General features: G+C 46.2%; 1 protein-coding gene across 1 annotated transcript in view; it reads left to right on the top strand.

Annotated features, from left to right (window-relative positions):
- KIF3B (kinesin family member 3B) overlaps nucleotides 1-16,855 on the top strand; it is a 38,815-nt gene that overhangs the window by 12,785 nt on the left and 9,175 nt on the right. The window contains exons 2-7 of the mRNA XM_081196156.1: nucleotides 2,898-4,376; nucleotides 6,305-6,406; nucleotides 8,812-8,934; nucleotides 10,520-10,638; nucleotides 10,793-10,906; nucleotides 15,228-15,333. Of these exons, the coding sequence (XP_081052282.1) occupies nucleotides 2,967-4,376; nucleotides 6,305-6,406; nucleotides 8,812-8,934; nucleotides 10,520-10,638; nucleotides 10,793-10,906; nucleotides 15,228-15,333 (1,974 nt within the window). The 5' untranslated portion in view covers nucleotides 2,898-2,966. The remainder of the gene's footprint in view (nucleotides 1-2,897; nucleotides 4,377-6,304; nucleotides 6,407-8,811; nucleotides 8,935-10,519; nucleotides 10,639-10,792; nucleotides 10,907-15,227; nucleotides 15,334-16,855) is intronic.

The following is a 16,855-nucleotide window of genomic DNA, read 5'->3' as shown; positions in this document are numbered from 1 at the left end:
AGCCTTGGTTTGCAGTGACTTTCCAAGCACAGAGATGGAAGCAAAATCAGATTAGTCAAAATTACTCCGTTACTGCAGCCATACAGCCAGGTATTTGATTTCCAGGAAAGGAAGCCGGATCTGTCTGGAAACCTCCCATAGTCTGCTGTATAGCAGTTCTCTGACATTGCTCAGTAGTGGAGGGAAAGTGCTCAATACCTGCTCCAATCTTAATGAGATGCTCCAGGGTAAAGCTTTGCACTGAAAAAAGTGCCACATGTAGTCAGACCGAGGCAGAATAGAACTGTACTATGACTTCCCTTGATCAGAATATCGTCTTTCTGTTGATGCAGCCTAGAATAAAGGTAAAGGGACCCCGGACCATTAGGTCCAGTCGTGGCCGACTCTGAGGTTGCGGCGCTCATTTTGTTTCATTGGCCGAGGGAGCCGGCGTACAGCTTCCAGGTCATGCAGCCAGCATGACTGAGCCTCTTCTGGTGAAACCAGAGCAGCGCACGGAAACGCCGTTTACCTTCCCGCCGGAGCGGTACCTATTTATCTACTTGCACTTTGACGTGCTTTCGAACTGCTAGGTTGGCAGGAGCTGGGACTGAGCAACGGGAGCTCACCCCGTCGTGGGGATTTGAAATGCCGACCTTCTGATCAGCAAGTCCTAGGCTCTGTGGTTTAACTCACAGTGCCACCTGCGTCCCTGCAGCCTAGAATAGCATTAGCCTTTTTTGCTGCTGCGTCACACTGTGGACTCATGTTCAGCTTGTGGGCCCACTAAGATACCTAGATCCTAGACCTCAAGGAAGTGGAAGAGGGAAGTGCGAGGATGTCGTGCCGTGCATTTTCTAGCAATCATACATTGCAGGCGCAAGAGGGTGAGAAGGAGGCAAGAAGTCGCTGTTTACGTTTTTAATTAAGGCTAATGAAGGTGACTTGGAAGCATTTTAAGTAGGAAGAAAGCAAAAGCTTTATGGCAGTTTTTTAGGATCTAAAATTCCTGGATAGCGTTTGCAATTGCTGCATCGGGGAAATCTTAGAATCGTAGAGTCCAAGCAGTAATCTCAGCTAAACCATCCATGACAGATGGCCATCCAACCTCTGCTTGAAAACCTCCCAGGAAGGAGAGTCCACGGGGTACAGAGTTATACAGTGTAGGACTGTAGCTCAGCAGCAGAAGATCCTGGGTTCAGTCCTTCGTATCTCCAAGGAAGACTGGGAGAGGACCATGCCTGGAAGCCTGGAGAACTGTGGCTATTCAGTGTAGACGATATTAAACTGGGTGGTCCACCGGCTTGACTCATCACTGTACGGCAACTTCCTGTGTTCTTTCTTATCAGAAAAAGCTTCTCCTTGGGCCAATCCCTGGCAAGAAATCCCAGTTTTGAATAATGGTGGTGTTCTTGTTTTTTTAATCGAGCAAATCATTACCATATAACTCAGCTTGCACCATGACAGTGCTTTGAGTTGCTGAGGTCAGCAGCTCCCGAGGTGGAAAGGAGAGGCGTGCATTCTAGAAGATGGTTGGAGGGCAACAGGGTTGTGACAAAATCTGGGCCCATGAGGGAAGGAAAGAGGAGCAAAAGGAGGCCTGCAGCATGTGGACAACGTCCCTGAATGTACAAGACTCTTAACTTTGAAGCTGGCTGAAAATAATAATAATAATAATAATAATAATAATAATAATAATAATAATAATAGCAATAGCAAATTTTATTTATACCCTGCCCTTCCCGGTTCAAAAACTGGGCTCAGGGTGGCTAACAACAAATTTAAAACAGTTTAAAACACTTTATTATAAAAGCAGCATAAAATGCAGTATAAAAACATGGATAATAATAAAATTCAAAAATCAGTTGGATAATCCCCAGGGCTAGCTGGCTGAATTGGTCCTACTTGGGCCAGCGAGGAGGCCAGGGGAGAATTAGTTATGGGGTCTCAGAGCGTGTGATCTTCATAAAAGGGGAGGGGGAGGGAAGGAAGGGGAATAAAAGAACTAGCACCGCCCTTTTGCACATTTTCCTTGAAAGGATGAAAGTTGAGAATTTCAGAATGGCTAGACCTCTCTGAACCTCCTAGTCAGCTATTCAGACTTAAGATTTCGAATGAAGCTGTAGGAGCCACTGCAGATAATCCTCCGAGGCCCTTCTTCATGTGCCCCCTCCACGAGAGGTCTGGAGGGTGGCAACATGAGACCAGGCCTTTTCTGCAGTGGCTCCCCTTTTGTGGAATGCTCTCCCCAGGAGGACTTGCCTGGCTTCTCCATTACTTATCTTTAGATGCCAGGCGAAAATGTTTCTCTGTAACCAGGCTTTTGGCTGATAAACATTCTATGGCCTTTTAAATGTGTTTGTGGGAAGGTTTGTTTGTTGTTTGTTTTATTACATATCATGTGTTTTGATTTTGTATTTTTATGTTGTGAACTGCCCTGTGATCTACGGATGAAGGGTGGTATACAAATTTAATATATTATCATTACTACTACTACTACTACTACTACTACTGTTATTTCTGTTATCATCCAAAGTGATATTTCTCATTTTTAACAAAACTTGAGTTAAAAGCCATTTGCTTCTGCACTAATACTGATCAAATGGGAATAGGAAGCACTTATTTCCTGTCATTTAGAAAGGGGAAAAACATTTTACATTGTTATTTCTTCTTGTTGTTCTGCCTCACGGTAACTCCGAGAGGGATGTTTTTTTGCTTGTTTTTATCTTACAGTTGGGAAATTGAGATTTTGAGATGGTGGCTTGGCCTGTCCACTCTGGGAATTGATGTTTGGGCTTGGGTTTCAACTTTCATCTCTAGTGTTAAAAGCCAGACTGGGGGTGGAGGGGGGGCTGGTTTGTACTCACTGCTTTTGTGCCTTACCTCTGTGCTTAATTCTTGCCTTTGATTCTTTCCAGGTCTGGAAAAACCCCTGGCCTTCCTGGTCCTGCCGTCTGCTGAGTTTGCCCTAGCGCCAGCCTGTTGTCATGTCGAAGCTAAAGTGCTCAGAGTCGGTCAGAGTGGTGGTGCGATGCCGGCCGATGAACAGCAAAGAGAAAGTAGCCTCCTACGAGCAAGTGGTCCAGGTGGACGTCAAGTTGGGGCAGGTGTCAGTGAAGAACCCCAAGGGGACTTCTCACGAGCTGCCAAAGACTTTCACCTTTGATGCCGTTTACGACTGGAATTCCAAGCAGTTTGAGCTCTACGATGAGACCTTCCGGCCCCTGGTGGACTCGGTGCTGCAGGGATTCAACGGGACCATCTTTGCCTACGGGCAAACCGGCACGGGGAAGACCTACACGATGGAAGGTGTGCGTGGCGACCCCGAGAAAAGGGGCGTCATCCCCAATTCCTTCGACCACATCTTCACGCACATCTCCCGGTCTCAGAACCAGCAGTACCTGGTGAGGGCTTCTTACCTGGAGATCTACCAGGAGGAAATCCGGGACTTGTTGTCAAAGGATCAGTCCAAGAGGCTGGAGCTGAAGGAGCGGCCAGACACGGGAGTGTACGTGAAGGACTTGTCGTCCTTCGTCACAAAGAGCGTCAAGGAAATAGAGCACGTCATGAACGTGGGCAACCAGAACCGCTCGGTCGGGGCCACCAACATGAACGAGCACAGCTCCCGTTCGCACGCCATCTTTGTGATCACCATCGAGTGCAGCGAAGTGGGGCTCGATGGGGAGAACCACATACGCGTCGGGAAGCTCAACCTCGTGGACCTTGCTGGCAGCGAGCGCCAGTCTAAGACCGGAGCCCAGGGGGAGAGGTTGAAAGAAGCGACAAAGATCAACCTCTCTCTCTCTGCCTTGGGTAACGTCATATCTGCCCTGGTGGACGGCAAAAGCACTCACATTCCCTATCGGGATTCCAAGCTCACCAGGCTGCTCCAGGATTCGTTAGGGGGCAATGCCAAGACTGTGATGGTGGCCAACATCGGCCCCGCCTCGTACAACGTCGACGAGACCCTGACGACGCTGCGGTACGCCAACCGGGCCAAGAACATCAAGAACAAGCCGAGAGTGAACGAAGACCCCAAGGATGCGCTGCTGCGGGAATTCCAGGAGGAGATCGCGAGGCTCAAGGCGCAGCTAGAAAAGCGGTCCGTTGTCAAGAGGAAGAAGAAAGACAGGAGGAGAGACGGAAGCTTCAGCGCCGGCGGGGAGGACGAGGACGAGGAGGAAGATGGCGAAGAAGGGGAGGAGGAAGGAGGAGGTAACAAAGGTGACTACTGGAAAGAGCAGCAGGAGAAGCTGGAGATCGAGAAGAGGGCTATCCTAGAGGACCACAGTTTGGTGGCCGAGGACAAGATGAGGCTGCTGAAGGAAAAGGAGAAGAAGATGGAAGACCTCAAGCGAGAGAAGGAGGCAGCTGAAAGGCTGGGCGCCAAAATCAAGGTAGGAGGCTCTTTGCTGAGTTCTGTGGATTCAGAAAAGTGGCCTGGGAGGAACCTCTCTGGGGGAGGTTCAGTGTTGAAGACTAAAAACAGAAGCATAGGGATTGGGAATTGTTCCTGAAACGCTTCTCTGATGTTCAGAGTGGTTCTGAATTCAAAGGTTTTCCTTTCCAAATTATTCACAGCTAGAGAACTGCAGCCAGCAGTTGGAGAGGTGTAGGTGATTTAAGACCTGGACAATCAAATTCTGGCTTCAGAGGCAAGGACGGATGCATGAGATCTGTGCACTCACAGACTGCCTCTTTGTGCAAGCAGGGAAGCAAGCCAAGACTTTGCAGCTAGCCATAGTTTTCTGTTGTGTGCTAAGTGCGGAGCGATGGACAGTGGCTTCCAGGCATTGGCAGGCCAGCTTTATTTTATTCATTTCATAAAATTTATAAAACACTGTAAAAAAACAATCAAACAACCTTGCAGTTGTTTGATTTATCCTATCTTATCCTGGCCAGTTCAGAAGCTATTGCCCATAGCTTCCTAGTCCAGTTCACATGTAATAGAAAGCTATAGTTTATTGTGACTTCCTGGCTTGTTTCCTTGCTTTCATGAAGGGAAGAGTGAAGGGGTGGCATGCATGTGAAGAGCTAGTGCACATTTAATCAAGTGTTGCCCACAGCTGCCAATGAACCGTCTTCATCCTTCCTCTGTCAGCTGCTCGTAGAGTCGAGGATGGCCACCTCACCTTAATGAGCCAAAGGTGAAACAGCTTCCCATCTTGGTAAGTTTTCACAAGATCTGAAGGCTGGTCAAAAATCAGTGTTTTCTTCTAACTGTGATTAGTAAAAGAAATGCTTGATGGGGAAAAATAGGAGTGGGTATTCTCAACCCAACCCAATTCATTTCCTTTCATTATTTATTTGCATTTTTATGAATCTTAATGAACATGTAACAATCAACTGAGACCTGAAAACAATGATAATGTAAAGCAAAGCAAGCCAATGACCAAATCTTCCACTGAGATGTGAGGAAGGTGTGGAAAGAATAAGAAAAAAATATGCAGGGACATGGGTCACAAGCGGTTGCCATGTGATTCAAATGAAGACCCAGAGACACAGCAGGTTTTTATACACCGAGACCTATGCAGATGCCATGAATAGTGCTATGCAAAGTCATATTTTGCAGGTTCAGATGGGAACAATTATTCGTATATGTCATGAAACCCCACCAAACAGCTAGAAAGCCACCTTGAGTCCCTGTCAGGGGAAAAGGCGGGATATAAATAAATATGATGATGTTGATATAATCGAGACTGATCCCTCTTAATTTCTTAAAAAGTCACTCAGAGAGGAGAACCCCAAATTTATGAGTGTACTAGAAAAAGCCATCTTGTCTTCTGATTTGCATAAGGCAGGCATGGCCAAATTTGGCCTGCCAGCTGTTTTGGGACTACAACTCCCATCATCCCTAGCTAACAGGACCAGTGGTCAGGGATGATGGGAATTGTAGTCCCAAGACAGTTGGAGGGCCAAGTTTGGCTATGCCTGGCATAGGGGATGTCCTCCATCTTCACCCAAAGTGTAGAATCATTATAATGGACTGAGGGTATCAGCTGCCTTGGATGACAAGGCATGCAAGCATGGGAAATGTATGGGGAAAGCACATCTTAAGATTCTAGGCTCACTCCCTGGTATCTCCAGGGTTGGGGCAGTTCTCCTCTGCTGGAGTCCTTTGAGAGATGCTGTGAGGCCGAACAGCTGCTTCTGGGCAGCACGAACCAAAAGCCAAACTTTGGTCTAAGGAGGCACAGTTTATGAGACAACTGTGTGAGATCTTTACCCATTTTAGTTTATTTTAAAGAAAGCAGTAATTGTGAGGCTCTGCAAGATGCTGATTTTGGTTACTGGAACCCTCCACCCCTCCCATTCTGCTTTTCAGGCAATGGAAAGCAAGCTCCTTGTTGGAGGGAAAAATATTGTGGATCACACAAACGAGCAGCAAAAAATCCTGGAGCAGAAGCGGCAGGAGATTGCTGAGCAGGTGAGAGGGAGAAGTGCATGCGTTGAGATGGGTTGCAGGGGTCCCAGAGTGTGCAGAACGGGGGGGGGGGGAGCCTGTGGCTGGACTACAACTCCCATCATTCCTTCCCATTGGCCCTGCTTGCTGGGGCTGATGAAAGCTGGAGTCCCGCAATATTTGGAGGACTGAACATTCTCCACTGCCCTGCGTTGTGACCCTGGGAAGCTCACAGCACATTTTTCCATTCCACCATGGGTCAAGGATGTCTATAACATTTGGGCAGAACCCACTGGGAACATTTCCTGGGCAGGCATCTTTGGAATCCAGTCAGCAGCAATGCGAATTTAATAAGAGCATTGCTGGATCTTTTATTTGTTTATTAGATTTATATACCAGTTTGGATCAGAATAGTACTTGGTCTAATCCAGCATCCTGCTGCCCACAGTGGAAAACTTCATGCATCTAGAAAGCGCAGTTGGGGTGAAGGCAAATTCCCCCCTCTTCCACTCAAGCTCTGCAACAATTGGTATTCAAAGGTATACTTCCTCTGGATATGGAAGTTCTTTTTAGCACGGCTAATGCTGCTGTTTTGAAAGTCCTTTCCGTTTCAATGATGAGTGTGCCAGGGATGTTCTCAGTGGCTTTTGCTCTTACTGTTTCCTTTTTTATTTTATTTTTTAAAATGATATTTATTACTTTTTTAACATTTCTAACACAACACTACAAACAAAATAAGAAAAAAAAACAATGCAAATACAATACAAAAACGCTACATGGACTAACAAAACAAACAAAAACAAGCAAAAACAATTTAAAAACACCTCAAACATTTTCAATATCTTATATTTCATTCACTTATTTCCAGCGACCTCCTCCCACCTCCCTTTTTGTATTCCACTTCTACTATTTGTTTCAGCAATTCCTTTCCATCTTACTCTGTTTTCTGTTCTATATTTATCTTAACACATTCTTGCCATACTTTTCCTTTAATTTTCTATTAATCTATTTATACTTAATTCCTTATGACATTTCTGCTAAAGCCATATAATTTCATTCCAACATTTTTCTAACATTCCTTAATTTTACAGTATTTCTGTAAATAGTCTTTAAACTTTTTCCAATCTTCTTCCACCGACTCTTCACCCTGGTCTCGGATCTTGCCAGTCATTTCCGCCAATTCCATATAGTCCATCAACTTCATCTGCCATTGTCCAACGCTTCAGTGTTTTCAAAAAGCAACCATTCTCTCAACCAGCAAAAAGCAGATGGTTCACAGCAAAGTTTAAAGGTCTTTTTTAATACATGAGGTTCATGAACTTAATTGCTTGAAAACTTTGAGAACAGCTGAAAGGTAGTAAAATGCAGACACTGCAAGATCTTCCAAGAAGCTGCATGAGAAAAGCTATTTTACTGAACTTTGCTTACGTTCTTCGTTGACTCTTCCCCTTTTCCATCCTTTAAAACACCTCTGGCCAATTAACGCTTTGCAGAAAGGAAGCCCATCTTTTGAAATCCAAGACTTTTGCTCTTTCCTTTAAGGTGTGAGAACTTAGAACAGGGGTCAGCAACCTTTTTCAGCCGTGGGCCAGTCCACCATCCCTCAGGCCATGTGGTGGGCTGGAATATATTTTGGAAAATAATATGAACGAATTCCTATGCCCTACAAATAACCCAGAGATGCATTTTAAATAAAAGCACACATTCTACTTATGTAAAAACACCAGGCAGGCCCCACAAATAACTCAGAGATGCATTTTAAATAAAAGCACACATTCTACTCATGTAAAAACACGCTGATTCCCGGACCGTCCGCAGGCCGGGTTGAGAAGGCGATTGGGCTGGCTCTGGCCCCTGGGCCTTAGGTTGCCTAGCCCTGACTTAGAATGTAGGGGTGGGATTTGACTCAGTTGATACACAAGCAGAACGCCCCTCTCTCTGCCCCACATGTCCCCTGAATCTGCTCTGGTGTTTGGTGGAAAACCCAAAACAGATTTAGGGGGAGGAGAGAAGGGAAATCCTATTATGCAAGTGGACCTCATTCTGCTCACAGATCCACCTCTTACTGCCACATTGAAATCCACTCTGTGGCTGCAGTCCAGTGCGCAGGTACTTGGAAACGAGCCCATTGAATCTAGTGGTGCATAGGAAACATGGTTTGGGGTCAGTCTGCAAGTCTGTTCCGAGGTCACCAGTAAGCCTTTCGGCAATTCCAGACGAAGTTCAGGCTTCTTGAGCCTCACGATATTTCCCCTTAAAATTATTTGGAACAAAGTGAACTTTCAGAATAAAACCCTTCAAAAATGTGCAGCATTGATGGGTAACGCCTTGTGTAAATTCTCTCACCCCCTGCAAATGATTGGCATGTACCCTGACAGCGCTGAACTCCAGGCCAAAAAAAAAATAATCATCTTTGTTGTCTCCTGCAGAAACGACGAGAGCGAGAAATCCAACAGCAGATGGAGAGTCGGGATGAGGAGACCTTGGAGCTGAAGGAGACTTACAGCTCCCTGCAGCAGGAAGTGGATATCAAGACTAAAAAACTGAAAAAGGTGAGTGGCCTCCCTGAAGGTGGGCAGGCAGGTATGTACAGGTACTGTATGTGAGCTCTGGAAATTAGCATGGATGTGGCCAAATCCAGAATTGGGCTTCCCATCTTCAAGGCACTAAGATGTGACAGTTTTCTCTGCACTTTTAGGGCAGATAATAATTGTTTCAAAGGAGTCAGAGTGGATCAAACCCCCTGAATTTCCCCCCACCCAAACCAGGCACAACTTGCATCTCCCCATGAAAAATAAGGCCCTGCGGTTCCCTTTGGCCTTGGGGGAGATGCAAAGCTTTTTGACAGATGCATGTTAAAATTCAGAGTTTTTGGCTGGAAAATTCTCCACTTGCATGACCTGGTAAGCTGTTGTAATTTTACAGGTTCTAACTAGTTCTATGAGCCATAATTATTATACGTAATCGGTTGTGATGCTATGTAGTCATGTACTACCTTGATTTTTTAAATTCTGCAATAGAATTAATATTTTGCTAGGTTGGTTTCAGACAGGGCTGGGGAACCCCAGGCCTGAAATCCAACTGTGGCCCTCCAGGCTTCGTTACCAAGCCCTTGGGGCAGCCCCCAGACCACAGCCTTCGCTGACTCTGCTTGGATTCTTGAGTGTTTTAGCCAAACTGAAATGTGTCCTCTGATAATACCTCCTGCTTGTCTGAATGGAGGGCAGAGAGGGTTGTTTGAGAGCTTGCAGAAACTAGCCTACTGTACAAAGGTGACATTTGCATTTGTTGCCCCACCCACTTTACCTCTGGCCCCGCCCTCCACTGGTACGTGGCCCTCGCAAGCTTGCCCTGAAGGGAAGACGGCCCCTTGGGCTGAAAAGTCTTCCCCACCCCCAGTTTCAGAGATTCACTTTTCACCAATATTTCTGCATGCCTAATTCCTAAGGAAGAACCCTTATCTCCTGGTCTGCCCTGCAGAGGACCTTAAGGTCCATGAATAACCATAGTTTAGAGGTCCCGGGCCCTAAGGAAGTCAGACTATCCTCCACCAGGGCCAGGGCCTTCTCACTGGTGGCTCCGACCTGGTGGAATGCTCTGTCCCAGGAGACCAGGGCCCTGCAGGATTTAACCTCCTTCCACAATGCCTGTAAGACAGAGCTATTCCGCCTGGCCTTTAATTTGAATTCAGCCTGATCTTTTATTTCCCTTCTCTTCCCTCCCCTTTTAAGAAGACCACCCGCTCTGAGACCCCACAGCTAATTCTCCCCTGGCCTCCTCGCTGGCCCAAGTAGGACCAATTCAGCCAGCTAGCCCTGGGGATTATCTAACTGATTTTTGAATTTTATTGTTATTCATGTTTTTATACTGTATTTTATGCTGCTTTTATAATTAAGTGTTTTAAATTTGTTGTTAGCCACCCTGAGCCCGGACTGAGCAGCCTCTGCCCTTTATTTTTAATCAAAACTTGAGCTTACGGTATACCATTGTGGGGCACAATCCACCAAGAGGTTTCCCTGCACAAACCCTTTTGAAGTGACCGGGAGCTGTGCAAGAACTGGGCCGCTTGCTCATGAGGCAGAGGTAGTAGGCTTGGCGGTTTGTGCTGTAGCCCATGACTCTGGCTCTCTCTTTCAGCTCTTTTCCAAGCTGCAAGCCGTGAAGGCTGAAATCCACGACCTTCAAGAGGAGCACATCAAAGAACGCCAGGAGCTGGAGCAAACCCAGAATGAACTCACACGGGAGCTGAAGCTCAAGTAGGTTTTTCAGCCAGCTGTGCGTTGCTCTCCAGGGCTTGGGAATGGCCTGCAGAGCAAGCTGTCTGCTGGCCAGGAATGAAAAGCGAATATTTCACTTTTACTGAGGCTGCTTGGAGCGTGCTTGCAACATTACCTTTGTCGATCTCCGCAGGCACCTGATTATCGAGAACTTTATTCCCTTGGAAGAGAAAAACAAGATCATGAACAGGTCGTTCTTCGATGAGGAGGAGGACCAGTGGAAACTGCACCCCATCACCCGCTTGGAGTGAGTTGGTGGCCCCCTTGAGCTGGGCTGTAGGGTTTGGGGAAAGGGGGACACACCCTCCATTATCTCTTTAGATTTTCAGTTCATCCGGCCCGTTCCCTGCAGCTCTGGACTTGAAATCCAAGCTTAGCTCCATTTTTCTCAGTTGGTGGCTCACCCAAGGGCAGCAGACTTTCTGCTCCCCTCCTTCTTTTCCAGCCCCAACAATCACAACGCCACCATTCTTCAGCTCAGGTTGATTGAGGCAGGACTCTGGCTGGCAGCAGCTCTGGTTCTGATCCTGCAAGGTGGTCGCTGCAGCCTTAGATGTTATATGAGAGATGCTGTGATGTAAATACCGCTACTTGAACGCTGCAGATGCAACATGGAGTTGTGTCCCCAGCTGCCTAAAAGCGGGAATTTAGCTCAGAGCTTGCTAATGTATTTTTCTTTTCTTTTTTTTTAAATGATATTTATTGGAGGTTTGAAAGTTACAGAAAAAAGAAGAAAGAAACAATCAAAAGTTAAACAAAACAAAACAACACCTTACAATACATCAAAAATAAAAACAAAAAACAATACAGCAAAACAACAAGAAAAACAAAAACATTTAAAAACACATCCAATATTTCTGTATCTTTACCTTTCATTTACTTGTTTCATCGACCTCCTCACACCTCCCTTTTTTGTATTCTAGTTCAATTAGCTATTTCAGCAAATCCTTTCCATCTTTCTCAATTTTTATTCTATAATTTATCTTAACACAATCTAACCTTAAATTTTCCACTTTGGCCCATTAACAATCTATTTTTACTTAATTCTTTATAACATTTCTACTAAAGCCATATAGCTTCATTCCAGCATCCTTCTAACATTCATGTATTTTTCTATTTAGACAAATATTTGTGTACTGCTGCGTCAAAGCAGTTTACAGAAATCAAAAGATAAAATAAAAAACGTAAAAAGTTAAAAAGCAGACATAAATTAACCATTGTGGAAGCTCATGTTTTTGCCTACATAAGGCAACAGAACAGAAATGTTTTCAGCAGGCATTTAAAAGTTAGCACAGAAGGTGTCTGCTGAATCTCTAGTGGCAGTGAGTTCCAAAGGACTTGTAGGATGACCAATGACACTCTTGAATCTCAGTGACTGAGCAGGGAAAGAAGGGCTCAGGTGATCCCTGAGGCCCCTGGACCTACGTTGAAAATTAATACAAGGACCTTGATCCTCAGCAATTAGTTCTGAGAGGCATTTTGCCTCTGAAAGTCTCTTTTACCCTTCATGGATTTCTGTATCGCCAGAATCCTCTGCAAGTGCAACTTGCAAAGGGTCAGGAGGAGGAAACCATTGGATTGCCCAGTGCTGCCTCTTAAGGCAGCAAAATACCGTGTGCTGGACCTAGTACAGTAACGGCATTGCATTGGACATTGATGTTCATCCTCCCAGCTGGGATGTTAATCCACATGCTGCAAGATAAAATCAAGGCAGGGCCCAAGGTATGACAGCTGAGGACAGATGGAAAGGAGCAGGCTGAGAAGTGTGGCTTGTAGGGAGTGAGGAATGAAGTCGCATCTGGCGGCATATCTCATCCTGGAGATTTCCAAATTTCTACACAAAGCTTTCCCCGCATGGTGTTTGTAATGAACAAAGAATATATTAATCGAGAGATCTCTTCCTGGGCCTGTTCCTTTCAAGTATAAAGTGTCTCCAGCATCAGCGTCGGGAAACTGCTGACACAGCTTTGCTATATAAAGCCTCCGTTAGCAAATTTAGATCTGCTGACCGACAAGGAAAGCAAAATCTTCCCTCCCGTCTTTTGTGCAGGGTACACCTCATAGGAAAAGCAAGCAGGGTAGATGGCTAGGGGACAGCTCTGCCATTGCCAGGTGGAGGGAGACACGCGGCAATACCGGTTTGTGTGTCAATGTCCGGCTGGAGGACATGCCCGTGCTTGCAGAAACGTAACTGCCAGCGAAAACATAGGTGCGCTTGGATTCCTGCTCTTTTTTCATGGGGATAAGCATTCATATAATAAGGGCAGAATTGTTGTTTAGTCGTTTAGTCGTGTCCGACTCTTTGTGACCCCCTGGACCAGAGCACGCCAGGCCCTCCTGTCTTCCACTGCCTCCCACAGTTTGGTCAAACTCACGCTGGCAGCTTCAAGGACACTGTCCAACCATATCGCGCTCTGTCGTCCCCTTCTCCTTGTGCCCTCCATCTTTCCCAACACCAGGGTCTTTTCCAGTGAGTCTTCTCTGCTCATGAGGTGGCCAAAGTATTGGAGCCTCAGCTTCAGGATCTGTCCTTCCAGTGAGCACTCAGGGCTGATTTCCTTCAGAATGGAGAGGTTTGATCTTCTTGCAGTCCATGGGACTCTCAAGAGTTTCCTCCAGCACCAGAATTCAAAAGCATCAATTCTTCGGCAATCAGCCTTCTTTATGGTCCAGCTCTCACTTCCATACATCTGGACCATAAAGAATAGTTATATTTTAAACAGACTAGTTGTGTTTGTGGTGGAGGATTGCAGTAGCTAAACAGCATTGAGGAACATAGGACATGTATATCGAGCTGGACCAATGGTCCATCTGTTTCAGTACTGACTACACTGGCTGGCAGCAACCTTGCAGGGGCATTCCCAAACCCAACTGGAGATGTTGCCAGGGACTGAACCTGGAACCTTCTGTATGTCAAGCAGGTAATAATAATAATAATTTATTATTTATACCCCGCCCATCTGGCTGGGTTTCCCCAGCCACTCTGGGCGGCTTCCAACAAAACACTAAAATGCAATAACCTATTAAACATTAAAAGCTTCCCTAAACAGGGCTGCCTTCAGATGTCTTCTAAAAGTCTGGTAGTTGTTTTTCTCTTTGACATCTGGTGGGAGGGCGTTCCACAGGGCGGGTGCCACTACCGAGAAGGCCCTCTGCCTGATTGCCTGTAACTTGGCTTCTGGCAGCGAGGGAACTGCCAGAAGGCCCTCGGCGCTGGACCTCAGTGTTCGGGCAGAACGATGGGGGTGGAGATGCCCCTTTGGGTATACTGGACCGAAGCCGTTTAGGGCTTTAAAGGTCAGCAGCAACACTTTGAATTGTGCTCGGAAACGTACTGGGAGCCAATAATAATAATAATAATAATAATAATAATAATAATAATAATAATAATAATAATAATACAGTCATACCTTGGTTGTCAAGCGGTATCCGTTCCAGCAGTCCGACTTCCAAAAACATTCGACAACCAAGGCGCAGCTTCCCATTGGCTGCAGGAGCTTCCTGCACTCAATCGGAAGCTGCGTCAGACGTTCGGGTTCCAAAGAACATTCACAAACCGGAACACTCACTTCCGGATTTGTGGCGTTTGGGAGCCAAAACGTCTGAGTCGCAAAGCGTTTGAGATCCAAGGTACGATTGTAATAATTTTTATTTATATCCCACCCATCTGGCTGGGTTTCCCCAGCCACTCTGGGTGACTTACAGAATTCATAAAAACAAAACAAAACGTCAAACGTTAAAAGCCAGGTCCTCTACAACTGAGCAGATTAGGCCCTTCCCATAATAATCCTTGTGGGAAAAGTTGTTCTGATATTTAAAGTGTGCATTTGAATGAAAGAGAGGCAATCCCTCCTGACGGAAGCGCTTACATTGTCGTTTTTTCAAATGACTACAGCTCAGGCGTGGTCTCAGAGAGAACTCTGGCTATGGAAGTTTTCAAACCAGTGGCAGCATCCACACACCGGTCTGTTTCTACTCCTGCAGTTCCCAGTTACCGTATTTTTTTGCACCATAACACTCACTTTTTTCCTCCTAAAAAGTAACGGGAAATGTCTGTGCGTGTTATGGAGGGAATGCCTACGAGTGGCATGCCTACGGATTTTCCTCCTCTAAAAATTATGTGCGTGTTATGGTTGAGTGCGTGTTATAGAGCGAAAAATACGGTAAATTGTGGGATAGGCGCTCCTCTTCTCCCCGGATCATCTCCCTTTCCCTTGTTCTCATGGTAGCTCTTAGTGACCAAGACTGGCCTGAAAGTTTTCTGATGGTGCTGGCCTTGGGCTTCTCAGGCAGCTGCCGCCATGTAGCCTGGCAGCCAGGAGTGGCACAGTAGCAGCTAGGACTCTCCCTCCTTGGAGGTTGGGTAGCCATCTGCCACGGATGCTTTAGCTGAGATTCCTGCATTGCAGGGGGTTGGGACTGGATGACCCTCGGGGTCCCTTCCAAGATTTTCCTGACGCAGCAATTGCAGGCTGGTTGGAGAGACTCAGTGGATCCGAAGTTGGGCCGCTTGTGGAGGGAAGGGGGCTGGCTCCTGCAGTGGGTTTGATGTCCTTTTCCCTCGCCAGGAATCAACAGATGATGAAGAGGCCGGTGTCAGCTGTGGGATACAAGAGGCCGCTGAGCCAGCATGCTAAGATGTCCATGATGGTTCGCCCAGAAGCCCGGTACAGGGTAAGCTCACGCTCAGATCTGCATAAAATCATGAATGGTGTGGAGGGTTCCTCGTGGGAGAAGCTCGCCATCTCCCCAAATACAAAAGACCTGAGATTGGACCCTGCTAATTACAGGCCAATCAGTCTCCTAAGCATTATCAGTAAACTACAGTGGTGCCCCGCAAGACGAATGCCTCGCAAGACGGAAAACTCGCTAGATGAAAGAGTTTTCCGTTTTGGAGGTGCTTCGCAAAACGAATTTCCTATGGGCTTGCTTCGCAAGACGACAATGTCTTGCGAGTTCCTGCTGGTTTTTTCCCCTCCCCCCCTTTTTCTAAGCCGCTAAGCCGCTTATCAGCTGATCCAATCAGCAGATAAGCCGCTAATAGCGCTAATCCGTCAATGGGCTTGCTTCGCAAGACGAAAAAACCGCTAGACGAAGAGAATCACAGAACGGATTGTTTTCGTCTTGCGAGGCACCACTGTATATGCTGCCCACTTATGTGATAAACTTGAGGATTGGATGCAGCGAGAACACGTCCTTACAGAAGCGCAAGCTGCTTTTAGGGCAAACCGGTCAACTTTAGACCAAGGCCTAGGACTCCAACATCTTGTGGAAAAATACACCTCAAGAAAAGGAGGATCCCTCTACGCAGCTTTCATAGATTTTAAATCTGCCTTTGATTTAGTATCACGAGATAGGCATAGACAGACGTCTACTGTGTCTTATCTGCAGTTTATACAAAAACACTCGGGTCCAGGTTAGGTGTGACCAGCAGGGCCATTTATCCAAGGAAATCCAAACCTCCCATTGTGTTAAACAAGGCTGCGTCCTTGCGCCTACTTTATTCAACTTCTACATTAACTCCTTAGCAGGAAACATGGAGAAAGAAAATGCCTACCCCCCTAAATTGGCTGGTACATTTGATAATTTTTTTAACTGCTGCTATATCTGAATTGTCTCTGTTGTGCCCGATTGCAATTCGGTGTATTCCTGTTGTTTTGTGATTTTCCTGATGTTGTGGGTAACCCGGAGCTGGTCTGTGACTGTAATAATAAAGTTCAAATTCAAAGACCTGAGGTGCTAAAAGGTTTGGGCAGGAGGTTTACACCATGCAAAAAGAAGCACTTCGAAGTAAAAGTCACCTTTCGCTCTCTACGCTGCGCAGTGTTGCAATGGCCGGGGGGCTGGGAGGGTGGCTGCTTGTGCCACACAGGTGCATAGCTTTTGTCTTCGGGAAGAACGCCATGTCTGCACCCATAACCAGAGGTGCATCTCAGCATTGTGCCCAGGGTTGAAGGCTTCGCTGAGGCACCGATTGCTACTTTTCATCAAAAAAACTCCATGTTAGTCATGCTGTTTGTTTGGGTTCCTGATGCAGCATGACAATTCACAACAGGCCTCTATGTCAGGGGTGGGGAAGCCATTATTTCCCTTCCACAGGAAACATTTTCGTCTGTAAATTTTTAACGTATGCAGTATTTGGTTGTCCTCAAGTAGGAGAGCCAGGCTCGCTTTAAAAATTATTATTTATCTTATT

This window comes from Podarcis bocagei, assembly GCF_964188305.1.
Source record: "Podarcis bocagei genome assembly, chromosome: 5".
In the NCBI taxonomy this organism is placed as follows: Eukaryota; Metazoa; Chordata; class Lepidosauria; order Squamata; family Lacertidae; genus Podarcis; species Podarcis bocagei.
Note: the sequence above shows the minus strand (reverse complement) of the source record. Positions and strands in the feature narration are given on the sequence as shown.